The 27,420-nt window shown below is 43.5% G+C and overlaps 1 protein-coding gene across 5 annotated transcripts in view; it reads right to left on the bottom strand.

Moving 5' to 3' along the window:
- The window catches only part of APC (APC regulator of WNT signaling pathway), a 360,826-nt gene that overhangs the window by 28,374 nt on the left and 305,032 nt on the right, over positions 1-27,420 (bottom strand). For 2 of the 5 annotated variants that reach the window (XM_063964126.1, XM_063964127.1), the window contains 9 exons: positions 26,537-26,656; positions 24,544-24,642; positions 12,158-12,536; positions 11,275-11,370; positions 10,534-10,673; positions 10,241-10,318; positions 9,199-9,315; positions 8,565-8,779; positions 107-8,321 (listed from right to left, as the gene is read on the bottom strand). In XM_063964126.1, coding sequence (XP_063820196.1) covers positions 1,844-8,321; positions 8,565-8,779; positions 9,199-9,315; positions 10,241-10,318; positions 10,534-10,673; positions 11,275-11,370; positions 12,158-12,536; positions 24,544-24,642; positions 26,537-26,656 — 7,722 coding nt within the window. In that variant the 3' untranslated portion in view covers positions 107-1,843. Of the gene's footprint in view, positions 1-106; positions 8,322-8,564; positions 8,780-9,198; positions 9,316-10,240; positions 10,319-10,533; positions 10,674-11,274; positions 11,371-12,157; positions 12,537-24,543; positions 24,643-26,536; positions 26,657-27,420 lie in introns of those variants that run through there. The other 3 variants (XR_010248728.1, XM_063964129.1, XM_063964128.1) reach the window with 3 other exon arrangements.

Genomic DNA, 27,420 nt, shown 5'->3' with positions numbered 1-27,420 from the left:
TATTGGATGTAAAGGGATTCCTACAGTCTCCTATTATAATTAATTGCATGGGCATGTTAGACATCATAAAGCACAGGTAAGTTAGACACATTATAAAGAAGACAAATTATTATTTTAATTTTTATTGCAAAAGTCATAAAATCTTCTTAGTCACGCATAGATAAAACTGCCTTGACAAGAAAAACAAAAAAAGTTGGTGTTTAAATTAAAAATATCCACAACCATCCAGAAATACATCATTCCCATCTTGCTTATACAAACTAATTCACTTTAAATCACTAACAATACACATAGTGTGAAAGTGTGTGAAGGTTATTTGTACTGCTCACTAGCTGAAACTCTGCTTTGCAGGGTTCTGACTACTGAGACTGAACAAGGGGGAATCAAAAAGAGTGCAGACAGCTTTTAAAAATTAATAAATAGAGTTTAGTACAAGTCAGTTTCATTCTGTAATCACAACTACCAGGTTAAAATCAGTCAAAAGCCATGAAACAGAATTTACACCAGTTGCAGCAAGCAGGGGAAATAAAAGAACATTTTTTTTGTACAAAGCAGTTAATACTAGAACTTGTAAATTATTATTCTCCTGACCTAGTGGTTCATTGATATGATTGACAGCAAAAGTCTTTCCTATGGGCTGATTTTATTGCAGGAAATAAATTTACCATAAGATTTTTACACAGACAGTAGTGAAAACCTTATGGTAATATTTTCTCATTCAATAAAATTCAGTTTATTGCAAAAAAAAAAAAAAAATATATATATAAATAAATTTAAAAAAAATTAGCATTTTCCCTTTAAAAAAAAAATCTGCATGCCACGTAAATTTACAGTTCACTATAAAAACACAATTATGAATTTACATACAGTAATAATTTATTCAGAAATGTTCAGTTAGATTTTGAGACATTCTGTCTCACTCATAAAAGAGCAGCCATCTTACCTCAAATACCGAAACAGACAATATACAGCATAGCATTGAACAAAAATTGCCAATCTCTGATCAGTGCATCCCCCCCAAAAAAGGATTGCAAGTGGTCTAGCCGCAACAGAGCTTTATTTTGTGTGTGTTTTTATTTTTATTGTAGAGACCACTGTAGTCCCCCCTTCCCAAAAACAAAAATAAATCAGATGTGGTCTAACTGCAACACAGAGCTTTTTTGGGTTTTGTTTTTGTAGAGAACACCACTGTGTAGATTGTTTTACCATATCTACTGTACCTATGCACATCATGAGATCACAGTACTTGGATTGTCAGATCAGTCATGCAGACAGGCTGGCAAGGGAAGAAGAAGAAAAAAAGAAAAGAAAAGAAAAAGCTTTCAGTAGAAATCACATTGCTGTAAGTCTGACAGCAGCATGACGAAATACTACTTAAACTGTATCCACAAAGACTAAAGCAATAGTATATTTTCTGCATCAATACAAGATTTTCCCTGATGTGCTAAAGCCAGCCAGCATCCTAGAATAAGTTAATATAGCTACAGTTAGAAAAGGGTATCTGTATTATTTATTACTGGAATTTATTTTTAATCAGTTGACAATTAATCCTTTTCGGTGCCAAAACAGCTGGGAGTGCTGTAATAGACCAAAATGGTTTATAAAAAAACAAAACAAAAACAACCTTTCTATAAATATCCAATGTATCGTAAACTGTCAGTATCTTATAGTAACTAAAAAGAGAAAACAATGGTTTTATGAATTATGGCTTCCTGAACAACCCTTATCAAAAATCAAAGATATTTACAGACTTTTTTTTATATTTGTGTCTTTGAACAATATACATGGACAGCTAAAAAATAATGCATCAGAATTTTAATTCAAATAACAGCTAGTCGTCTTCTCACACAGAAGTCACCAGATAAGACCCAGAATGTCTTTTGGGGCTTTGAGATCCACTAGAGTCTGTGGCTTCACTTTTTGAGTTTTTTTTCTTTGTAGTCACTGGGGTTGGTATCTGGGATGGTCGAGAAGTGCTACCGTCTCCATTGCTTTTCCTGGGACTAGGGTTATAGTTAAATGGAGTGACACGTGCTGCAACAGTCCCACTTGGTGAGCTGTGTTTACTTGAACTGCTTGAGCTAAATGGTGTACGTTCTGTAACAGAATTTTCACTTGTCTCTTGCCCTGTAGGCTGGCTGTTTATTACAGGTTTTGGGTCTGCCCCCTTAATATCCAAACCTTCCACTTTAATAAATGATTTCTGCCTATTTTCCAAAGAAGGCCCATTCCCATTCCCTGAATTATGCCTTCCTTGGGAGTCTTTTACTGCCTCATCATTTTCTTCCTGCTCTGAGATATTGTCGATAACTGGGGGAGAATTCCCTGTGGGGGACTTGCCTGATCTAGGGTTATTGATTGGGCAGTCTTCAATTCTTACCCATACATCCTCTGTTTTGGAGACAGCTGGTGCCATCTGGTATACGGTTTTAGATTCTAGTGTGTTGCAAGACTCCGCAAGAGTGTTTGAAGTTCTGTTACTTGCCATCTCGAGGGTTTCATTTTCCCTTATTTTTCTCCAAGTTCCTTTTGCAGATGGTGGACAATCCGGGCTAGAAATTGACCCTGGGACGAAGCATGCTGGCTGCTTTTCATCTTCACTCTTTGCTTTCTCACTAGATTCAGAGGAAGCAGACAAAATTGATGATGAGCTCCCAGTTCTTCGCCAAGTACTGACACGAGGAAGGGATGATGAATGCTTACTGTGCTCACGTTTCCAAGTGCCTGATCGTGTAATCGGAAGCCTGGATGGGGACTCTGAATGTGACCGACTTATGTCATGACGCTTTCTGACATCACCATGTTCAGAGGGTGCATTCAGATTTGGAGGCATTTTTCTCCATCCACCAGTTTGTACAGCATGAGTTGATAAAGACATTTCAGGAAGCGATGGGCTTAAAACTGGTGTCTGAGTCTGAGATCGTGTTGGAGAATCTGCTCTTGACGAAGAAGACAAGGATTCAAATGATGCAGATTCTTCTAATTTCCTCCTTAATGTAGGACTAGGTGCTTCCTTAATAAAAGTAGACTGACGTACTAATGCAGGTCTCTCTGATCTATCTGATTCACTTCCACTAGATTTTGTTGAAGACATTCTAGAGAGCTCTACTTTCTTACTTGATCCAGTGTTCACATTTTGGTTTAAGCCTTTTGAAGCAGACTCACTTCTTGGAATACCACTGGGCGTTTTGGGAAGATTGGATTGCTTGTTCAGGTTCTGCTGACTTAACTGCCTACCTGGCGATGTATATGACATTCTTCCTGAACCAGATGACTTTGTGGAGGTTGTGCTAGGGGAAGATGTTCTTGGTAACTGAGAGAATTTGTTGGGAGGGCTTATTCCATTTTTGCCAGGTGAAATAGAACTTCGACCAGGGGACTGCATAGGTCTACTTAATGGTTGTGGAGAAGGCCTGGAAGGAGTAGAGTCTCTTGATCCTGACCTAGAAGGTACTTTACTTGACCCTACTGGTGTAGCAGCCTGCCTGTTATTGTAGAATGCTTCAGATTTTAATGGTTTTTGTCCTCTAGGAGAACTAGTTGAATTGTCACTGGAACTTTTAGGTGGTGTATTCTTTAGAACTGGAACTTTCTTTAAAACAGGGCTAGTGCTTGGAGAACTGGCCCGGACTCCAGGAATATGGATCATTGTTCTACCACGAGAGATAGATGGCATATTTGTTTGTACTGGCTGTTTACACTGACTTGAAAAATCAGAGCTAGAACGAGATTTTCCTGTAATCATACTTTTATACACTTTCTTTCCCCCTTTTATACTTTTAGGTTCTTCATCCTTTTTCTTGTTTTGTACTGAACTCTTCTCTCCAGGCTTTAAAATTCTTGGACCTTTGTTTATTGGAACGTTCTTTTCTTCCTTGTCTGATGTCAGATGGAAAGGAGAGCCCAATGAAATGCCTGATTTTAGCGACAGAATTGAATCAGAATCAGACGAGCCTTGCCGGGATAATGAAACTGCAGCAGCTGCTTGATGTAATCGACTGACAATCGAATTGGCACCTTCCTGAATTGCTTTCCAATCAAAATTTTCAGAATCTGGGGAAAACTCATTTTCAGAATCAGGACTTCGTAGATCTCTTAGATCTAGTGTAAGATCAAGTTCCTCTTCTGCAAGAATTCCACCACCAACCTTCTCACTTTTGGCTTTTGAGGGCTTTTTCTTCTTTGGCATGGCTGACGTTATGCATTCCTGTAACAGGTCATCCTCAGAGTCAATGCTTAAAGAACTAAGAGAACTGTTTCTAGAAAAACAAACTGGGGTATCTTCAACATGGAATGACTTAGGTGCATACCCTGAAGTTTGAGGTCTGCGTAATGCTATCTGTGAGTCGGAAGGTTCATTTTCTTTTGCGGACTCAACTTCTTTGTTATTGTTTTCTTGGTCAATGTCACTTAATGAACTCAGAGATGAATTGCGAGAAAAACAAACAGGTGTATTTTCAATTGCAAAATTCTGCATTTTTTCATCAGATGCTCCTCCTCTGTCTTGAACTTTGGATGCAGGTGGAAATGAAGCTTGTTTTTGGAGCAATGATTTAGATGGACCTCTGCTTGCTGTATTCTTTTGACCTTGCTGCCCCGGAGATTGGTTTGCATATGAATGATTCTTCTCTGTTCTTGAGTCAGTTTCCTTTATTTCTTTTTCTTTCCGCAACTCTTCCTTTTCTCTGGAAAGGTCAACATCATCTTCATCAAAGTCTAAAGAACTCAGTGAATCATTCCTTGAAAAACAATAGGGCGTGCCCTCAATTGGAGTATAGTGATGAGGGGAATCAAAAGCAAAGCTTCCCTTTGCACGTTCTTCGTTGTTGGGAATCTTATCATTTGTCTCTTTCAAGTTTTTAACACTCTGCTTCCTTGGGTCACCGTAGGGCTTTTCATGTCCTAGACTAGTTCTTGAATCCATGTTTTTCTTTATACGTCCATTTGGTTGTGGCACTGGTTTTAATGGGGACGTTGGCTTCTTTTCACTTTCTTGTACATTTTTATTATTCGCAGGCGCAGTTGTATTATTAACCTGATCCATAATCTTTTTGACTCTATAGGGCTTGTGGCTTTTTCCTTTGGGCATTGCAGAATGTATGCACTCGGCAAGAATATCACCTTCCTCTGTTTTATCTTCGTCTAGTCCAGATGCAATAGCATTAGAGTTTTTACCTGCTTCTGCGTCATCTGTACTCCTCCCCTCAGTAGGAATTGCATCCCTCTTTTCAAACTCTGAAAAAACAGGTACAGCATTTGCATGATCATTATTTGTCAATTCATTTGGTGGTGATTCTATGGTGAGATCACTAAGGGATGTGGCTGTAGAAAAGTTAATTGGTGTGCCTTCTACACAATACACTTTAGGCATATCATCTGCATGGTTGAAACTAACATGCTTTTGAACCTGTAGTCTAGTTTGGAGAGGAATGGGTTTATACACTGGTAGCTGGCTTGGTTTTCTTGCAGTAGGAGGCGCGGTTTTTGAAACAGTTTGTTGGGAAGCTTTCTTTGTTTTTCTTGATGATTTTGTAGGCATAGCGGATATTATACATTCCTCTAATATGTCAATATCATCATCTGTATCATCTAGTATGTCTTTCTCTGGTTCAGATTGTTTCTCTTCTTTTTTCTCGTGATGGTCAGTCGATTCTTTGGACTTGTCTGACTCAACTTCATTACCTTGATCGTTTTCAAATACAGGAGGCATAATTGTAAGTTCTATATCTTTTGGAATATATGGCTCATCCAGGCTAAGAGCACTGAGGCTTGAAGCACATGAAAACCCATCTGGTGTGGTCTCTGTAGCAAAATGCAATAAGGTATCAGCTTCCTGAAGCACCTGAACTCTTTGAACTGCTGCATGCACAGCAGTCTGTTTGGTCACAGAGTCCCTTTCTTCAGCATTACTTCTTATTTTAGCTTTATTTCCATCTCTCTTATCTTGCACTGCCTGAGATGGAGGAGGAGTTTTACATCGGCTTGGTGGCATTGTTTGCCCTGGGCTGTCAGGAAGATCACTAGGACTAATAATACCGCTCACCATACCACTGCATGGCTCGCTTTGCACAGAGCTGGCAATGGAATGACTTTCAAAACTATCCAATGAGCTCACAGAAGTACACCTGCTGAACATTAAAGGTGTTTCCTGGACATAATGTTCTGGAGGACTTTTAGGTGTCTGGGCTCCGGTTTTTGAGGGTGATTTAGCACCTGAAGAAAACTCGACTGATTTATGCCTTGAAGCATCAGAAGGAGATAAGGTAGAAGTCTGTAACCTGCTTGTTTTGGTACGTATATGATGTGGAGCAGTACGAGTTTCACTAGATGCACCTTCTTTCGAGGTTCCATCTCTGCTTCCCTTAAGTTCAGTTATTTGAATATTGTTATTCCCACCTGCTCCCTGAGTACCTCTTTCACGGCCTTCAATTTCATCCTCTGCAGAAGACAAGGATGACAGAGAACTGCATCTTGAAAAACATATAGGTGTATCTTCGACACAATATGTTTGTATAGTTTCTTGGTTAATTGAAGAAGGCTTACTTGAACTTTGTTTTTGTCTATTTTGTCCACCTCGGGTTTGAGCAGAATTAGGATGAAGTTGAGTTTGCATGCTTGTGCTTGATGATGGGCTAGGTGTGTTATTGCTGGATGACACATGATCTTTCTTAGACCTTTGTTTGGAAGAGTTCTTTGAAAAAGAGAATGATGGCTTCTGTGTTGATGGTGTAACATCAGGTGGATACTTTCGACTGTAATCAATAGGCTGCTCAATGTGGTGCTCCTCTTGTTTATATGTTGTGATATTGAAGCTTACTTGCTGATCATCATCCTCCTCTTGCAGTTCTTCCTCAGAATATCGTTCACTGAAATTTGTTGTTTTGTCGTCGTCATAGACTTCAACCTGACAATGTGGTTTATTGGTCTTCTGACTTGTTACAGCATTTGAGTTTGCTCGTGTCTGGTCTCCTTGAGTGTTTGGAGCTCTTCCTCTGTATGGTGAATTATTTTCTGTTGGCGCAAAATGTGGGGAGAATTTTTTGTGTTTCTCTTCTTTGCTTTCAGTGAAGGCAGAATAAGATGTTTTTGGATTTCTAGCTTGCCTTTGCTCACTTTGTTTCATTTCATTATCTATTATGTGTTTGGGTCTGGCCCATCTATCATTTTGAGTTGGGCTTTGCCGTCCAGAATTCAATTGCTCATCAGAATATTTCAAGCTATAATTTATTGGCGTGTCAAGTTCTGTATCATTATCATCCATGTGATTAGCACTGTGTATTTTATGAGCTAGACCTGCAGGATACTGTCCATAACTGCAAAATTTACTCTCATCATCTTCAGAGTAAGACTCAACAGATGGTTTTACTTGACCACGTTTTCCATAGCCATCAGTACTGCTAACGCTGTTCAAGCTATCATTTGAGGACATTTTATACTCCATTTTCATATATGATACAGGACATGTTCTGTTGGAAACCTCTCCTTTGGTGAAATTGTAGGAGTTTGTGTGGGAATGGTTTGAAGTCGTCTTTCTAGAAGTTCTTTCATCGGATGTATTGTGCATTTCTGAAGAAGACCCAGAATTTCTGTCTTCTTGAGCTAGGTGAATGCTTGATACCTCGTCCATAACTTTACCAATCTGAGCAGTAGTTGAAAGTTGTAATCCAATTCGTTTGGATTGGTTTCCATCACCAGAAGATTGGTAGTTATTTATTCCTGTCCTTTCCCTATCCTTTTCTGTCCTGTTACCATCGCCAGCTTGCCTAGAAGATGGTGCTGGCAACACAGTTGTGTTCATATATGGAGAAAGAACAGTTAAATTGCTAGGGCTAAAGTTGTCCGACCGGCAAATGGAATCGTCATGTCTACTGGAGTCCAGAACATAGTCACTGTACAAATTTTGCTTATGTCTCTGCTTATTGCGATGAGAGGTTTTTGGACTTAAATTATCAATGTTGTCAAAAGTTTCAGACAAATGCTGTGCGTCAAGCTCTGCTTCTAATGCTTTCTGCTTCCGAACATGAAGAGATGGGACACTAGATCCTGGAGACATGATATTGGTGTCTTTATATTTGGCAGGTCTGTTTGCCATTAAATTCCTTAAGGCTGCTGCACTGCCCATTGCTATCATTTTGTGCTTTGAATGGATAAGGTTTTTGAGCATGCTGACAGCACCCATGTCCCAGAGAGCTTCTTGATCCTTCGAGTTCCGCGCAGATAAATTCCACAAGGTCCCACAAGCATTGCTGACAATAGTCAAGCTGTGTGATTTTAAGTGCTGTAATAAGGTCTGTAAGCAATTGTTCTCTCTCAGGATTTGCCTATGATGAAAGAAACAACATGGTAAAGAATTTCTAGAATTTGGGTAAGAAAAATATTGTTAATGCATAAATATGTATTGTAAATACAGGACAACTTTATAGAGTGTGCACTATATTACAGTATTTCACACTGAATGGTATTCTAGCAATAATGTTCTATATTGATACTGAACGATATGCAGATATATCAAACTATTGAACAGTAACATCTACAAGGAAGTATCAGCTGCACTAATTACAAACCTGTGGTCTTCATTAGTGGCAATTAAACTGGACACATTGCGCAGTATTCCACCTCCACTCTCAATAATGGCCAATGTATTGGTTTGACTTCTGTAAGTTAATGTGCCTACTAAGAAAGCCAGGGCCCCATCCACAGAACATATGTCTGCTTTGTTCTCTGTGCAGTGAGCAGACAGGTTCCACAAGGCACTCAGTACACTCTTCAATGTAGACTCCTGGATAATGCAAAAGAAAAATATATTAGTTTCAAAAACTGTACTTACTACAGATCTCTCAGACAAGATCTTCACTAATAAATAGTAATACTATGTTTTCGGGATTTGGAATAATTGTGAGAAAGATGAAAGCCAAAAAATGACCAGAAGAAAACTGGAATAAGGGAACAACCACAACTATATCGTACAGGATCCGGTCATGTGACCGGCGCTCAGGATCCCGGCGACCACAATGCCGATGCCGGGATCCCATCCGCTTACCAGCCCGACAGTCAGCATGCAAGGGGCTTTGTTGCGCTAGCCCCGCCCCCCGCAATGGCACTGTGCTGTCCGGATCCTGGGTCGGTATGCTGACGGCCAGGATTTCCAGCGCCGGTCTCCCAGCCCCAACCCATATAGTATACATCACAATCATTTACCTTCTTAACTTGAAGTGCACATTCTGTTAGTGCTTTGACACTCCCAACTTCACGCAGGGTCTTCTTACTATTTACATCTGCTCTCCAGGACAGATTCCTGAGCACACTTGCTATGACCTGCAACACAAAAGAACAGACAGCTTGAACTCTGTTTCCATCTACTTCATTAATTCACAGAAGTGGGTGCCCTGAAGTTGGTATTTTGCTGGAAAACATTGTAAAGCAGAAATATTTGTTCTAATGGCTGCGGATTGCTCGTCAGCAATGGATGGCGGTTGTTAAGAACTCAAACAAAATCTATGGAAAACTGAATCTAATAACATAAAACTATTACTGCTGGTAATATGAGAGACCTCTAAAAATAAAACAAAAAGAGAAAAAATCATCTCTTCCTGCTTTTGAGGGGTCCGCTTAGAAGTCTCACCTAACCTAACATTTTTTGTGCGACTTTACTACCTCCTCCCGCACTCAATGTCTGGAATCACTTTCTGGGCCCAGGGATACCTTACCCTGCCTCAATCTGCTCCCCTTATGACCCCCTCTTACTGCTCATTTTCTTTAAATTTACCTTTACAGCAATGGTACAATTTCAATTCACCTTACAACGATGGAACAATAAACTTGACAATATTATAATAGAGAGGGGTAGGGAAGGGCAATCGGATAAATAAGGGGGAAAGGGCATCAATAAGTAAAGTACATAAGTCAGTAACCAATGGGCAAGCATATCAACTATGTGAAAGGAACAACGGTATTCCTTTCACACAGTTTATGTGCTTGGCACCTTGATTACTATGTGCTTTACTTATTGATGCCAATCCCCACCCCCTATTTATCCTATTGCCCTTCCCTACCACTCTCTTCACTATAATGTTGTCAAGTTTATTGTACCATTGTTGTACTGGTGTCTTGTCTATGCTACCCCTCTTATTTTTTTCTGTATATACACCTGGAACCTGTCATCACTGTCTGATGCATAAAAAACTAGTTTGCAATAAGCATATATATAGGAACATATATTATGTGATCACTAAAGTGTTACCTGCTGTAGATCTTCACTCTCTGACTTTAGTTGGGCTACAAGGGCTCGCATACAGCTTTTCATTGAACACAGCGTGGCCTGCAAAGCGGACAGAAAAAAATGCAGAAATATATACCAGTGCATGCTACCATGTGCCAGTAACATGTACTACAGGTATGACTAAAAACCTGGCTAGATCACCCATATCCATTTGGGGAAGTTTCACAGGGTAGATTTATTTAGAAAATGATAAATTGTTGAATTCATTGAAGTAAGAGACTGAAAGCTACTAAGGGACAGTAAACAAACACTACCTTGTTAGCGACATCTCCAAAAGTCAGATTAGTCAATGCCATGCCAGCATACCGCCGTAAGGTGACACTATAGTGGTCTTTAATCAGTCCATACATTTCACAATCCACTTGCAAAAGCTCTGCAATAGCCTGCAAACCACCTGTTCGAAAACCAGGGGAGAGAGAAACAGAAAGAAAAGAAAAGAAAAGAGAAAAGAAAAGAAAAGAGAAAAGAAAAGAGAAAAGAAAGAAAGAAAGAATGAAAGAAATATAAACACATTAAGCTAAAATGGTGCATGGTTTACATCACAAAACATACCTGGAAAGACTAAAAGATCATAACATATATAGTTTGGAGCAGAGAAGGAAAGGTGGGGGGTGACATGATAGAAACTTTCAAATAAGAGTTTTAATAAGGTGCAGGAAGTATTAGAACATAAGGTCATGCACTGAAACTGGAGGTAGGTAGGTTCAGGGAAAGGGTAGTGGACAAATGGAATAGCCTCCCATCAGAGGTAGCAGATGCTGACAATAGAGCAATTTAAATATGCTTGGGATAGGCATTAGGATATTCTTACAAAGCAATAAAGATCTAATAGGATTGATGTTACCAAAAGGTTAAAAATGGGGTAGGCTAGCTGGGCCACGTGGTTCTTCTCTGCCGTCAAATGTTTCTATTTATATTGGTGATTTAATTTCAAGCGTGAAATCCATGCAGAAACAACTTCACCATACCACAAGATTTTCTGTATGTTCTCTTACCAAGTTCATTCATTGCATGCCTGTGTTCTTCATCAAAGGAGAGCTTCATCAGAACACACACTGCAGGACAGATCTGGTGTTCCACGGGTGCCGGCACTAAAATAATATATATCGTATTGCAAGGATTATTCAGAGAGATTTACAAGTAGCATACACCCACAAACGGATATCCCGTAGCTGATCTGATTATCAAAAAAAATCTTATAGGTGGACATTGATGACAGGGAAAATTCAACATTTCGGATCGGAATAGGGGATTCGAGATTGACCAACACGTTGGTTTTCTCTGATCTCTCGACTCCGGCAGAATGAGGAATTCCCTAGATACAGGCTAAATGCATGGGCCCCATTAAAATAAAATAAAATAAAAAAAAGCAAAAAATGTTTTTAAAAATCAGTGAGTACAGGTGAAGTCAATGGATACATATTTCAGATGCCAGACAAAGTGGAATGTGTGTTTAGCTGATTCTTGCGCACAGTCTATGGAGGTATGAGCTGAAACAGCTATTTAATTGGGTTTATAATCGAATATGCCGCTTAGAGTATACCTGTCATCTGTATTCACTAGAGACCGCTAATGTAAAAACATAGGAGACTGTAGCCAATTAGCCAAGAACCAGTTACTGAGGCACTTCACAGTGAAACAAGGCACAGGGTACTAACCAACTGATTCATGAATATTTTTTAGCTCAAAAATGGTCTCCAATGTCTGTAGGGGACAGCTATACTTCAAGGAAATATAAAAGAAGCTCCATTAAAGCTACTGTACTACCAGAATAAAATAGCACAGTGAATCAATGTCTAGAGTCTTAAAACGTATTTTTCAAGTTTAACTAGGGGAACATTTAGATACAATCTGTAGATTTGTTTGAATCCTACATACTTGGATTTTTATCCTGATCCATTCCTTGCTCGTGTGCCTCCTGCCATTCCCAGCACGTTTCACAGTAAGCCCGGATCTGTTCCAAGAGGTGCAGGACTCTGATTTCTCGCCTTCCCCGCTTGTCATCTGGCTGAGAGTGAATGATGTTATGAAGGGCTGCGCTAGCCCGAGCACGTGCTTCCTTACTTCCACGAGAGTTCCCCAGCAGCACAGAGTCTTTATCATTGCCATGTAGTAGCTGGATGAGCAGAGGAAGGCATCCAGATTGCCGCATAGCTATACAACTATCCTGGGAGCTTGACATGGCTAGTAGTGTACGGGACATATCATCCTTGTCGTGGGTACCAAGCATAGATAGAAGGGAATATACCATTTCAACCTGAAAATATACATTTTGGCTATTAAATTAGGTTTAAACAAAATAGCAAACATTAAAAAAAAAAAGGATATTGGCTTACAGAAGTTCTGGGTCATGTACTTGGTCAAGGATAAGGTTAATGAAATACATGTCTTATGTCCTGAGCTCGGGGTATAAGCTAATTTCTACCCATGGCACTAATGATTTCCCTATCCTCAATTTTAACTTCCATTCATACCACTACTAGAGAGCGCTGAACTATCATTATGCCTAAAGCTACAAATATCATGATCTTTCAGCATAGATTTTACAGATAAGTGACTACTTCAATATGTTGTCAAGATATAAACTATATATGCTTTGGTCTTCCCTTGAATTATAAAGGAAGCATATTAACCCCTTTAGTCTACAAGCCCTTTCTCTAACGTCCTAGTGGATGCTGGGGACTCCGAAAGGACCATGGGGAATAGCGGCTCCGCAGGAGACTGGGCACAAAAGTAAAAGCTTTAGGACTACCTGGTGTGCACTGGCTCCTCCCCCTATGACCCTCCTCCAAGCCTCAGTTAGATTTTTGTGCCCGAACGAGAAGGGTGCAATCTAGGTGGCTCTCCTGAGCTGCTTAGAGTAAAAGTTTAAAGTAGGTTTTTTATTTTCAGTGAGACCTGCTGGCAACAGGCTCACTGCACCGAGGTAAAAAAGGAAGGAAAGATACTACTTCACCAGCGCCTGCCCCGTTTGTAGCGGGGGTAATCCACCTCTTACTCTCCGATAATTCTCCAAAATTAGGAGTGTTCGTATCAATTGATTACCGGAAAAAATAGAGGAAAAAGCAGAGAATAGTGTGATATCATAAAAACAAGCACTTTAATTAACACATCATTCTAAAAACATTGACCAGTATTTTTCCATATTGGAATCCTATTTTACATGTTTTTAGAATGATGTGTTAAAGTGCTTGTTTTTATGATATCACACTGTACAGGCGTCTCAAACACCGTCAGGGGCTCTAAAACGCCCGTTACCTCAGGTCGATACAGACACTGACACGGACACTGACTCCAGTGTCGACGGTGAGGAAACAAACGTATTTTCCAGTAGGGCCACACGTTACATGATCACGGCAATGAAGGAGGTTTTGAACATTTCTGATACTACAAGTACCACAAAAAAGGGTATTATGTGGGGTGTGAAAAAACTACCCGTAGTTTTTCCTGAATCAGATTAAATAAATGAGGTGTGTGATGAAGCGTGGGTTTCCCCCGATAAAAAACTGCTAATTTCTAAAAAAATTAACCCTTTCCCGCCAGAGGTTAGGGCACGTTGGGAAACACCCCCTAGGGTAGATAAGGCGCTCACACGCTTATCAAAACAAGTGGCGTTACCGTCTCCTGATACGGCCGCCCTCAAGGAACCAGCTGATAGGAAGCTGGAAAAAATCCTAAAAAGTATATACACACATACTGGTATTATACTGCGACCAGCAATCGCCTCAGCCTGGATGTGCAGTGCTGGGGTGGCTTGGTCGGATTCCCCGACTGAAAATATTGATACCCTGGACAGGGACAGTATATTATTGACTATAGAGCATTTAAAGGATGCATTTCTATATATGCGAGATGCACAGAGGGATATTTGCACTCTGGCATCAAGAGTAAGTGCGATGTCCATTTCTGCCAGAAGAGGGTTATGGACGCGACAGTGGTCAGGTGATGCGGATTCCAAACGGCATATGGAAGTATTGCCGTATAAAGGGGAGGAGTTATTTGGGGTCGGTCTATCGGACCTGGTGGCCACGGCAACGGCTGGGAAATCCACCTTTTTACCCCAGGTCACCTCTCAGCAGAAAAAGATACCGTCTTTTCAGGCTCAGTCCTTTCGTCCCCATAAGGGCAAGCGGGCAAAAGGCCACTCATATCTGCCCCGGGGCAGAGGAAGGGGAAAAAGACTGCAGCAGACAGCCTCTTCCCACGAACAGAAGCCCTCCCCCGCTTCTGCCAAGTCCTCAGCGTGACGCTGGGGCCTTACAAGCGGACTCAGGCACGGTGGGGGCCCGTCTCAAGAATTTCAGCGCGCAGTGGGCTCACTCGCAAGTGGACCCCTGGATCCTGCAGGTAGTATCTCAGGGGTACAAATTGGAATTCGAGACGTCTCCCCCTCGCCGGTTCCTGAAGTCTGCTTTACCAACGTCTCCCCCCGGCAGGGAGGCGGTATTGGAAGCCATTCACAAGCTGTATTCCCAGCAGGTGATAATCAAGGTACCCCTCCTACAACAGGGAAAGGGGTATTATTCCACGCTGTTTGTGGTACCGAAGCCGGACGGCTCGGTGAGACCCATTTTAAATCTGAAATCCTTGAACACTTACATAAAAAGGTTCAAGTTCAAGATGGAGTCACTCAGAGCAGTGATAGCGAACCTGGAAGAAGGGGACTATATGGTGTCTCTGGACATCAAGGATGCTTACCTCCATGTCCCAATTTGCCCTTCTCACCAAGGGTACCTCAGGTTTGTGGTACAGAACTGTCACTATCAGTTTCAGACGCTGCCGTTTGGATTGTCCACGGCACCCCGGGTCTTTACCAAGGTAATGGCCGAAATGATGATTCTTCTTCGAAGAAAAGGCGTCTTAATTATCCCTTACTTGGACGATCTCCTGATAAGGGCAAGGTCCAGAGAACAGTTAGAGGTCGGAGTAGCACTATCTCAAGTAGTACTACGACAGCACGGATGGATTCTAAATATTCCAAAATCGCAGCTGATTCCGACGACACGTCTGCTGTTCCTAGGGATGATTCTGGACACCGTACAGAAAAAGGTGTTTCTCCCGGAGGAGAAAGCCAGGGAGTTATCCGACCTAGTCAGGAACCTCCTAAGACCAGGCCAAGTGTCAGTGCATCAATGCACAAAGGTCCTGGGAAAGATGGTGGCTTCTTACGAAGCAATTCCATTCGGCAGATTCCACGCAAGAACTTTTCAGTGGGATCTGCTGGACAAATGGTCCGGATCGCATCTTCAAATGCATCAGCGGATAACCCTGTCTCCAAGGACAAGGGTGTCTCTCCTGTGGTGGTTACAGAGTGCTCATCTCCTAGAGGGCCGCAGATTCGGCATTCAGGATTGGGTCCTGGTGACCACGGATGCCAGCCTGAGAGGCTGGGGAGCAGTCACACAGGGAAAAAATTTCCAGGGCTTGTGGTCAAGCATGGAAACGTCACTTCACATAAATATCCTGGAACTAAGGGCCATTTACAATGCCCTAAGTCAGGCAAGGCCTCTGCTTCAGGGTCAGCCGGTGTTGATCCAGTTGGACAACATCACGGCAGTCGCCCACGTAAACAGACAGGGCGGCACAAGAAGCAGGAGGGCAATGACGGAAGTTGCAAGGATTCTTCGCTGGGCGGAAAAATAAGATTTTACTTACCGATAAATCTATTTCTCATAGTCCGTAGTGGATGCTGGGGACTCCGTCAGGACCATGGGGAATAGCGGCTCCGCAGGAGACAGGGCACAAAAGCAAGCTTTTAGGATCACATGGTGTGTACTGGCTCCTCCCCCTATGACCCTCCTCCAAGCCTCAGTTAGGTACTGTGCCCGGACGAGCGTACACAATAAGGAAGGATCTTGAATCCCGGGTAAGACTCATACCAGCCACACCAATCACACCGTACAACTTGTGATTTGAACCCAGTTAACAGTATGATAACAATGAAGTAGCCTCTAAAAAAGATGGCTCACAACAATAACCACCCGATTTTTTTGTAACAATAACTATGTACAAGTAATGCAGACAATCCGCACTTGGGATGGGCGCCCAGCATCCACTACGGACTATGAGAAATAGATTTATCGGTAAGTAAAATCTTATTTTCTCTAACGTCCTAGTGGATGCTGGGGACTCCGTCAGGACCATGGGGATTATACCAAAGCTCCCAAACGGGCGGGAGAGTGCGGATGACTCTGCAGCACCGAATGAGAGAACTCCAGGTCCTCCTCAGCCAGGGTATCAAATTTGTAGAATTTAGCAAACGTGTTTGCCCCTGACCAAGTAGCTGCTCGGCAAAGTTGTAAAGCCGAGACCCCTCGGGCAGCCGCCCAAGATGAGCCCACCTACCTTGTGGAATGGGCATTTACAGATTTTGGCTGTGGCAGGCCTGCCACAGAATGTGCAAGCTGAATTGTACTACAAATCCAACGAGCAATAGTCTGCTTAGAAGCAGGAGCACCCAGCTTTTTGGGTGCCTACAATATAAACAGCAAGTCAGACTTTCTGACTCCAGCCGTCCTGGAATTATATATATATATATATATATATATATATATATATATATATATTTTCAGGGCCCTGACAACGTCTAGCAACTTGGAGTCCTCCAAGTCCCTAGTAGCCGCAGGCACCACAATAGGTTGTTTCAGGTGAAACGCTGACACCACCTTAGGAAGAAACTGGGGACGAGTCCGCAGTTCTGCCCTGTCCGAATGGAAAATCAAATATGGGCTTTTGTAAGACAAAGCCGCCAATTTTGACAATCGCCTGGCCGAGGCCAGGGCCAACAGCATGGTCACTTTCCATGTGAGATATTTCAAATCCACAGATTTGAGTGGTTCAAACCAATATGATTTGAGGAATCCCAACACTACGTTGAGATCCCACGGTGCCACTGGAGGCACACAAGGGCTGTATATGCAATACTCCCTTGACAAACGTCTGGACTTCAGGAACTGAAGCCAATTCTTTCTGGAAGAAAATCTATAGGGCCGAAACTTGAACCTTAATGGACCCCAATTTGAGGCTCATAGACACTCCTGTTTGCAGGAAGTGCAGAAATCGACCTAGTTGAAATTTTTTCGTGGGGCCTTCCTGGCCTCACCCACGCAACATATTTTTACCACATGTGGTGATAACGTTGTGCGGTCACCTCCTTCCTGGCTTTGACCAGGGTAGGTATGACCTCTTCCGGAATGCCTTTTCCCTTAGGATCCGGCGTTCAAACCGCCATGCCGTCAAACGCAGTCGCGGTAAGTCTTGGAACAGACAAGGTCCCTGCTGGAGCAGGTCCTTTCTTAAAGGCCGATGCCACGGTTCCTCTTGGAACAGACATGGTACTTTCTGAAAGCAAATCCCTTCTTAGCTCCCGAGGCCATTAGTCCTCTGTGAGCATCTCTTGAAGTTCCGGTTACCAAGTCCCTCTTGGCCAATCCGGAGCCACGAGTATAGTTCTTACTCCTCTATGTCTTATAATTCTCAATACCTTGGTTATGAGAAGCAGAGGAGGGAACACATACACCGACTGTTACACCCACGGTGTTACCAGGACGTCCACAGCTATCGCCTGAAGGTCTCGTGACCTGGCGCAATACCTGTCCCATTTTTTGTTCGGGCGGGACGCCATCATGTCCACCTTTGGTCTTTCCCAACGGTTCACAATCATGCGGAAAACTTCCCGATGAAGTTCCCACTCTCCCAGGTGGAGGTCGTGCCTGCTGAGGAAGTCTGCTTCCCAGTCGTCCACTCCCGGAATGAACACTGCTGACAGTGCTATCACATGATTTTCCGCCTAGCGAAAAATCCTTGCAGTTTTGCCACTGCCCTCCTGCTTCTTGTGCCGCCCTTTCTGTTTACGTGGGCGACTGCCGTGATGTTATCCCACTGGATCAATACCGGCTGACCTTGAAGCAGAGGTCTTGCTAAGCTTAGAGCATTATAAATTTGCTCTTAGCTCCAGTATATTTATGTGGAGAGAATTCTCCAGACTTGATCACACTCCCTGTGTGACTGCTCCCCAGCCTCTCAGGCTGGCATCCGTGGTCACCAGCATCCAATCCTGAATGCCGAATCTGCGGCCCTCTAGAAGATGAGCACTCTGTAATCACCACAGGAGAGACACCCTTGTCCTTGGATATAGGGTTATCCGCTGATGCATCTGAAGATGCGATCCGGACCATTTGTCCAGCAGATCCCACTGAAGAGTTCTTGCGTGAAATCTGCCGAATGGAAGCGCTTCGTAATAAGCCACCATTTTTACCAGGACTCTTGTGCAATGGTGCACTGACACTTTTCCTGGTTTTAGGAGGATCCCGATTAGCTCGGATAACTCCCTGGCTTTCTCCTCTGGGAGAAACACCTTTTCCTGGACTGTGTCCAGAATCATCCCTAGGACCAGCAGACGTGTCGTCGGAACAACTGCGGTTTTGGAATATTTAGAATCCACCCGTGCTGTCGTAGAACTACTTGAGATAGTGCTACTCCGACCTCCAACTGTTCTCTGGACCTTGTTCTTATCAGGAGGTCGTCCATTTTCTTTGAAGACGAATCCTCCTTTCGGTCATTACCTTGGTAAGGACCCGGGGTGCCTTGGACAATCCAACGGCATCGTCTTGAAACTGATAGTGACAGTTCTGTACCACGAACCTGAGGTACCCTTGGTGAGAAAAGGCAAATTTTGGGACATGGAGGTAAGCATCCCTGATGTCCCGGGACACCATATAGTCCCCTTGTTCTTTGTTATCACTGCTCTGAGTGACTCCATCTGGATTTGAACCCTTGCAAGTGTTCAAATTTTTCAGATTTAGAATAGGTCTCACCTAGCCTTCAGTACCACCATATAGTGTGGAGTAATACCCCTTTCCTTGTTGTCGGAGGGGTAATTTTATTATCACCTGCTGGGAATACAGCTTGTGAATTGTTTTCAATACTGCCTCCCTGTCGGAGGGAGACATTGGTACAGCAGACTACAGGAACCTGCGAGGGGGGAAACCTCTCGACATTCCAATCTGTACCCCTTGGATACTACTTGTAGGATCCAGGGGTCCTGTACGGTCCCAGCGTCATGCTGAGAACTTGGTAGAAGCGGTGGAGGGCTTCTGTTCCTGGGAATGGGCTGCCTGCTGCAGTCTTCTTCCCTTTCCTCTATCCCTGGGCAGATATGACTCTTATAGGGACGAAAGGACTGAGGCTGAAAAGACGGTGTCTTTTTCTGCAGAGATGTGACTTAGGGTAAAAAACGGTGGATTTTCCAGCAGTTGCCCTGGCCACCAGGTCCCATGGACCGACCCCAAATAACTCCTCCCCTTTATACGGCAATACATCTTTGTGCCGTTTGGAATCTGCATCACCTGACCACTGTCGTGTCCATAAACATCTTCTTGCAGATATGGACATCGCATTTACTCTTGATGCCAGAGTGCAAATATCCCTCTGCGCATCTCGCATATATAGAAATGCATCCTTTAAATGCTCTATAGTCAATAAAATACTGTCCCTGTCAAAGGTATCAATATTTTTAGTCAGGGAATCCGACCAAGCCACCTCAGCTCTGCACATCCAGGCTGAGGCGATCGCTGGTCGCAGTATAACACCAGCATGTGTGTGTATACTTTTTAGGATATTTTTCAGCCTCCTATCAGCTGGCTCCTTAAGTACGGCCCTATCCGTAGATGGTACCGCCACTTGTTCTGATAAGCGTGTGAGCGCCTTATCCACCCTGAGGGGTGTTTCCCACCGCGCCTTAACTTCTGGCGGGAAAGGGTATACCGCCAATAATTTTCTATCGGGGGAAACCCACGCATCATCACACACTTCATTTAATTTATCTGATTCAGGAAAAACTACAGGTAGTTTTTTCACCTCACACATAATACCCTTTTTTGTGGTACTTGGAGTATCAGAAATATGTAACACCTCCTTCATTGCCCTTAACGTGTGGCCCTAAAAGAAAATACGTTTGTTTCTTCACCGTCGACACTGAAATCAGTGTCCGTGTCTGGGTCTGTGTCGACCGACTGAGGTAAATGGGCATTTTACAGCCCCTGACGGTGTTTGAGACGCCTGGACAGATACTAATTTGTTCGCCGGCCCTCTCATGTCGTCAACCGGCTTGCAGCGTGTTGACATTGTCACGTAATTTCCATAAATAAGCCATCCATTCCGGTGTCGACTCCCTAGAGAGTGACATCACCATTACAGGCAATTTGCTCCGCCTCCTCACCAATATTTTCCTCATACATGTCGACACACACGTACCGACATACAGCACACACATAGGGAATGCTCTGATAGAGGACAGGACCCACTAGCCCTTTGGGGAGACAGAGGGAGAGTTTGCCAGCACACACCAAAACGCTATAATTATCCAGGGACAACCTTTATATAAGTGTTCCTTTTATAGCATTTTAATATATATACATATCGCCAAATCAGTGCCCCCCCTCTCTGTTTTAACCCTGTTTCTGTAGTGCAGTGCAGGGGAGATCATGGGAGCCTTCCCACCAGCCTTTCTGTGAGGGAAAATGGCGCTGTGTGCTGAGGAGAATAGGCCCCGCCCCCTTTTCGGCGGGCTTCTTCTCCGGAGTTTTAGATATCTGGCAGGGGTTAAATACATCCATATAGCCTCAAGGGCTATATGTGATGTATTTTTCGCCATACAGGTATTATACATTGCTGCCCAGGGCGCCCCCCCCCAGCGCCCTGCACCCTCCGTGACCGCTGTGTGAAGTGTGCTGACAACAATGGCGCACAGCTGCAGTGCTGTGCGCTACCTGATGAAGACTGAGAGTCTTCTGCCGCCTGGTTCCGGACCTCTTCATCTTCAGCATCTGCAAGGGGGGTCGGCGGCGCGGCTCCGGGACGAACCCCAGGGCGAGCCCTGTGTTCCGACTCCCTCTGGAGCTATGTCCAGTAGCCTAAGAATCCAATCCATCCTGCACGCAGGTGAGTTGAAAATCTCTCCCCTAAGTCCCTCGATGCAGTGAGCCTGTTGCCAGCAGGACTCACTGAAAATAAAGAACCTAAAAACTTTTTCTAAGCAACTCTTTAAGAGAGCCACCTAGATTGCACCCTTCTCGGCCGGGCACAAAAACCTAACTGAGGCTTGGAGGAGGGTCATAGGGGGAGGAGCCAGTACACACCATGTGATCCTAAAAGCTTGCTTTTGTGCCCTGTCTCCTGCGGAGCCGCTATTCCCCATGGTCCTGACGGAGTCCCCAGCATCCACTAGGACGTTAGAGAAATCATGTGATAGCACTGTCGGCAGTGTTCATTCCGGGAGTGGACAACTGGGAAGCAGACTTCCTCAGCAGACACTATCTTCACCCGGGGGAGTGGGGACTTCACCCAGAAGTCTTCAACATGATTGTGAACCGTTGGGAAAAACCAAAGGTGGACATGATGGCGTCCCGCCTCAACAAAAAACTGGACAGATATTGCGCCAGGTCAAGGGACCCTCAGGCAATAGCTGTGGACGCTCTGGTAACACCGTGGGTGTACCAGTCAGTATATGTGTTCCCTCCTCTGCCTCTCATACCCAAGGTACTGAGAATCATAAGAAGGAGAGGAGTAAAGACTATACTCGTGGCTCCGGATTGGCCAAGAAGGACTTGGTACCCGGAAATTCGAGATGCTCACGGAAGACCCGTGGCCTCTACCTCTAAGAAAGGACCTGCTCCAGCAGGGACCATGTCTGTTCCAAGACTTACCGCGGCTGCGTTTGACGGCATGGCGGTTGAACGCCGGATCCTGAAGGAAAAAGGCATTCCGGATGAAGTTATCCCTACCCTGATCAAAGCCAGGAAGGATGTAACTGTGCAACATTATCACCGTATTTGGCGTAAATATGTTGCGTGGTGTGAGGCCAGGAAGGCCCCTACAGAGGAATTTCAACTGGGTCGATTCCTGCATTTCCTGCAAACAGGACTGTCTATGGGCCTCAAATTAGGGTCCATTAAGGTTCAAATTTCGGCCCTGTCAATATTCTTCCAAAAAGAACTAGCTTCAGTTCCTGAAGTTCAGACGTTTGTCAAGGGGGTACTGCATATACAGCCTCCTTTTGTGCCTCCAGTGGCACCTTGGAATCTCTAAGTAGTTTTGGGATTCCTAAAATCACATTGGTTTGAACCACTCACCACTGTGGACTTAAAATATCTCACATGGAAAGTGGTAATGCTGTTAGCCCTGGCTTCAGCCAGGCGTGTATCAGAATTGGCGGCTTTATCCTATAAAAGCCCTTACCTAATTTTTCATACGGACAGGGCAGAATTGAGGACTCGTCCTCAATTTCTCCCTAAGGTGGTTTCAGCATTTCACTTAAACCAGCCTATTGTGGTGCCTGCGGCTACTAGGGACTTGGAGGATTCCAAGTTGCTGGACGTAGTCAGGGCCCTGAAAATATATGTTTCCAGGACGGCTGGAGTCAGAAAATCTGACTCGCTGTTTATCCTGTATGCACCCAACAAGCTGGGTGCCCCTGCTTCTAAGCAGACGATTGCTCGTTGGATTTGTAGTACAATTCAGCTTGCACATTCTGTGGCAGGCCTGCCACAGCCAAAATCTGTAAAAGCCCATTCCACAAGGAAAGTGGGCTCATCTTGGGCGGCTGCCCGAGGGGTCTCGGCTTTACAACTTTGCCGAGCAGCTACTTGGTCAGGGGCAAATACGTTTGCAAAATTCTACAAATTTGATACCCTGGCTGAGGAGGACCTGGAGTTCTCTCATTCGGTGCTGCAGAGTCATCCGCACTCTCCCGCCCGTTTGGGAGCTTTGGTATAATCCCCATGGTCCTTTCGGAGTCCCCAGCATCCACTAGGACGTTAGAGAAAATAAGAATTTACTTACCGATAATTCTATTTCTCATAGTCCGTAGTGGATGCTGGGCGCCCATCCCAAGTGCGGATTGTCTGCAATACTTGTACATAGTTATTGTTACAAAAATCGGGTTATTATTGTTGTGAGCCATCTTTTCAGAGGCTCCTCTGTTATCATGCTGTTAACTGGGTTCAAATCACAAGTTGTACGGTGTGATTGGTGTGGCTGGTATGAGTCTTACCCGGGATTCAAAATCCTTCCTTATTGTGTACGCTCGTCCGGGCACAGTATCCTAACTGAGGCTTGGAGGAGGGTCATAGGGGGAGGAGCCAGTGCACACCAGGTAGTCCTAAAGCTTTTACTTTTGTGCCCAGTCTCCTGCGGAGCCGCTATTCCCCATGGTCCTTTCGGAGTCCCCAGCATCCACTACGGACTATGAGAAATAGAATTATCGGTAAGTAAATTCTTATTTTTTTGGCCTGGTCACATTCCAACAATAATTACTCAGAACTTGCTTGCTATACATGTCAAATAAAATCCAACTAACTGTGGGGCTCAACCCCTGCCGTTATAAAAGTATATGTGGAAGACGAGTCCTTCTCATCCTCCACAGATATATATGCAGTATATTAAGTGCACCCTTTTCCTTTACACGAGAGGCTTGTGGACTAAACCAATATTGAGCTTGTCAGTAATCTGAGGTGATAGACTGCATTCTCCTGAAAATAGTTCTCTTAACTTTTACACATATTAATTTGTATGTAACCTTTTGCTTACAGATACGCCCGTAAAAGTGGTCATGGGAACATGTATACATACATGTTCCAAGTCGCACAGCAATCTACTGTGTAATCTAATGTACCACTCTAGCAGCAGTGCAGATATAGGTGTTTTAAATGTGCCTATTCTCCTAGATTAGCTGTAGGGGTTTAATACTACTTTCATACACATTCAACACAAGAGTGGTCAGTAATTCTCCTTGCCAAAAGTTGCCAAAATGTCAAAAATAATTTTCAGAGACATTGTGCTGCTGGGTGGGTGACCGTAAGCCTGTCATGTACTGTTCTGTCTAGAAAGTGCTTGCTGCACTCCAATTCCATCACCCAACTCTTACTATCCCCAGCAAGTTTCACAGTAAGTCTGAATCTGTTCCAAGAGGTGCAGGACTTCTCCTCTTGTTATCAGGCCAACAGTGATGTTATGACGGGCTCCACTAGCCCGAGCACATGCTTCCCTACTTCCCCCAGGAGTTCCCCAGTTACGGGTTACTGAACTTGAATTAGAAATTGACAGATTTTATGCAGACACAATTCCTCATCTTTAGCATATGTTACACAAGAACACAGTGACCGCTGCATCCAATATTACTGAATAAGAGCAACTGTACTGTACAAAAGCTCAGAGCTGGGAGACAGCGGGCAACAGTCTCTAGGAAATGTGTGTGCTGCATTTACCTTGGTACCCAGGTGACTAGTCAGCCTTCGTGGAACGGAGTAGGTACTGTTAGAGCTCATAACAATGGCAGTCTCATGATCCACTCGAGCGGTTGTGCCCTACAATCAAACAGTGGTAACAGGATGTGAGCGGAACACATAAACAGATACAGTGCTCACACATAATGTACATATCATATCGCCGATATCTACAGCATTGCGTGGTATTAACATACTTTATTTAAAGAGCAAGTAAAGCCACAATGTTACTTCCATGTAAACAAAGGCCATGTATAACTGAAATAATAAATACACTTTTTTTTATACAGTATGTTAAGAACGGAAGTATTTTGTTGGAATAATGTATAACACAGTGCAGCAATTTATGCTATGTAATGTGAGCCCGGAGCCAGACACATTCTCGCTTTCATAGCATCTAGGACTAACATAGAAGGATCTTGGTAACTTAATTTTACATATTTTGTCTAATATGGACTCATCAGTAGTATAATGTAAAATGTGATAGCATATAATAAAATGATGGAGCATCATAATAGTAATGTCAGCGCACTTGAATTACTCTGTCGGGCACCATCTAGTGGCTACTGGCGCGTTGAACACTTGAATTCCTCCCATAGAGGAGAGAAGCAGCGTTAGCCTTTTATTATATTTGATATAGTGTAATACAGTGCTAAGTGTGACAGTATCCTCAGTGCAGTAGACATTTTTTGTACACATTTTGCCCATAAAATAATGTGCCGCACCAATTCTCGCTCCCCCCCCACCACACACACTTGAGCCCTGACTGAAAATAAATCTGAGCTTTAACCTGTACACAGAGAGAATTCCTGAGACACAGGTAATGCTGTACGCAACACTAAGGCAGTGTTTGTGACGACACCCATCTTGCTACTTATCACGACAACATTAAATATTCACTAGGCCAGAACACTGAAACATACGGCCTCAGTCTCAGGGGTATGAAAGGATTACAGCTCTATCCATTAAGTCATCCAGTGATTAACCTTCTGCACCCCTGCAGCACTCACAGAATAGGATATTCCCCAGATGTCCCATGAAAGGGTCTGGGCAGCAGCCACCAACCATCTGGCTAAAAGCAGTATTTAAATAAAAACGGAGGAAACTTCTTAGTACATTAGTAACAAACTTCATACAGGATGTATGTGCGAGCCTGTGTGCAGTATGTTTCTGTAATGTCCTGAGCTGTACGTCTTACTACAATACGTGTGTCAATGTATTCAGGCACAGGTGAAAAATGAACTGATGAAATAAATACAATAAAAGAAATAATCTGCCTTGTTTCAGAAACAGAAATCCTACTGTGAAATGCAAACACAAAGGTACCACATAACAAATCAAACTACAAACAGCCAAGAAACTCCTGAGCTCTCTGATATGCACTAAAATCCAAAACCAGACTCTGTAGTTAGCCGTCTCCTATCATATGACAATATGATGAACGTATCTCAGTAACAAGACCGTTTATACGATGATCTCGTTCATATCTGATTCAATCAAAGCATTCCTTATGAAAGCAATCTTTTTTGGTTCCTTAGAATGATCAGTGGTTTCTAAATACAATATGTGGTTGGGAGGGAAGGATTCCAATCTGCTGCACTGCTGACACTTCTGTTCTGGCTGGTACTGTCCCATAAGCCTGTGTGTCTGAGGGCTCCCACATCTCCAGCTCTTACTCCATCAGCGACCACACTGCACATACATTGGAGGGCATGTTAGTCGCCACTTGTGTGCTAGTTCAAAGCTGCGAATCATTTCTGCAGCGTGATTGAACAAAGAAAATGATCAGCACAGCACTTGCAGCTCTTGCACAAAAAGATGCTTGTGGCTGCTTTACATTGTAATGCTCCATCTAAAACCGGTTTTATGAGAGACATGCATGTAATTATGTGTTCGGAACCTACCAACAGCCAACAGATGATCATTAAAGCAATTTAAATGACATAAAAATGGCCACATATAAAATGCACTGTACATTTTCTTTCACCTGCCCGTTTCCAGCAGCGCTACCCGCAGCAGTCTCCGAGGTCCCTTGTCCATCAAGGGGCTTCTCTGCATCCCTGCTGCCAGCATCGCTCTTGCTCTGCGGTACCCTCTGTCAATGCAAGGGCAAATAGGAGTTACATGGAGACGGAGACAAAGCAATCTCTACAACGTGCAGGCTCTCCCGATGTACTGGCTCAGTACCAGTCATAAATCCCTTGGACTATGCTTTGTCACATCCTAAAGGTGTAAAACCAAGGATTAGGAGTCCAGACGGTGTGTTTAGGCGTGATGTTGTGATAAGAAAGTGTGTCGGCTGGGGATTACTGCTCTGGCAGACAAAGGATGTGCAGTGAGACATGAGAATCCATCCTCCACCAGCTGAGCTCTAGCACTGGGATACTGAGCTCCAAGAACTGTCGCTGCTGCAGCGTCACATGACGTCATGCATCTTTCAAGGCCACAACTGTTCAGCCAAAGCAGCAGCACTAGGTAATTGTTTGTTAAATGCTCCAGCAGACAGACAGTGCAAATTAAATTACAAGCATGTCTGCGGTAATTTTATTTAAAAAGAATTACTGTCTTCCCTTCCATCTGATTCTGTGTTCTGGAGATTATTCCATGTATCTGCAGTGTTCTGAAGATGTGCTAAACCTCAATAACTTACAATATTTAATACTAGAGGTAGAAATTCACCCGCAAACAGCACTAAGGGTAAATAACAGCACTGAGGACTGAGAGACGATTGTATCTTTTTTTTTTTTTTTTTTTGTGGGGGGGGGGGGGGGGGGGGAGAGATTGGGAATAGCGGCAAAATGTCAATAAGTGTATGATTATAAGAAAAGTATGACATGTCTACGCAACCCTACATTGTTG

This window comes from Pseudophryne corroboree, chromosome 1 (assembly GCF_028390025.1).
Source record: "Pseudophryne corroboree isolate aPseCor3 chromosome 1, aPseCor3.hap2, whole genome shotgun sequence".
Classification (NCBI taxonomy): Eukaryota; Metazoa; Chordata; class Amphibia; order Anura; family Myobatrachidae; genus Pseudophryne; species Pseudophryne corroboree.
This window is presented reverse-complemented; position numbering and strand designations above follow the sequence as displayed.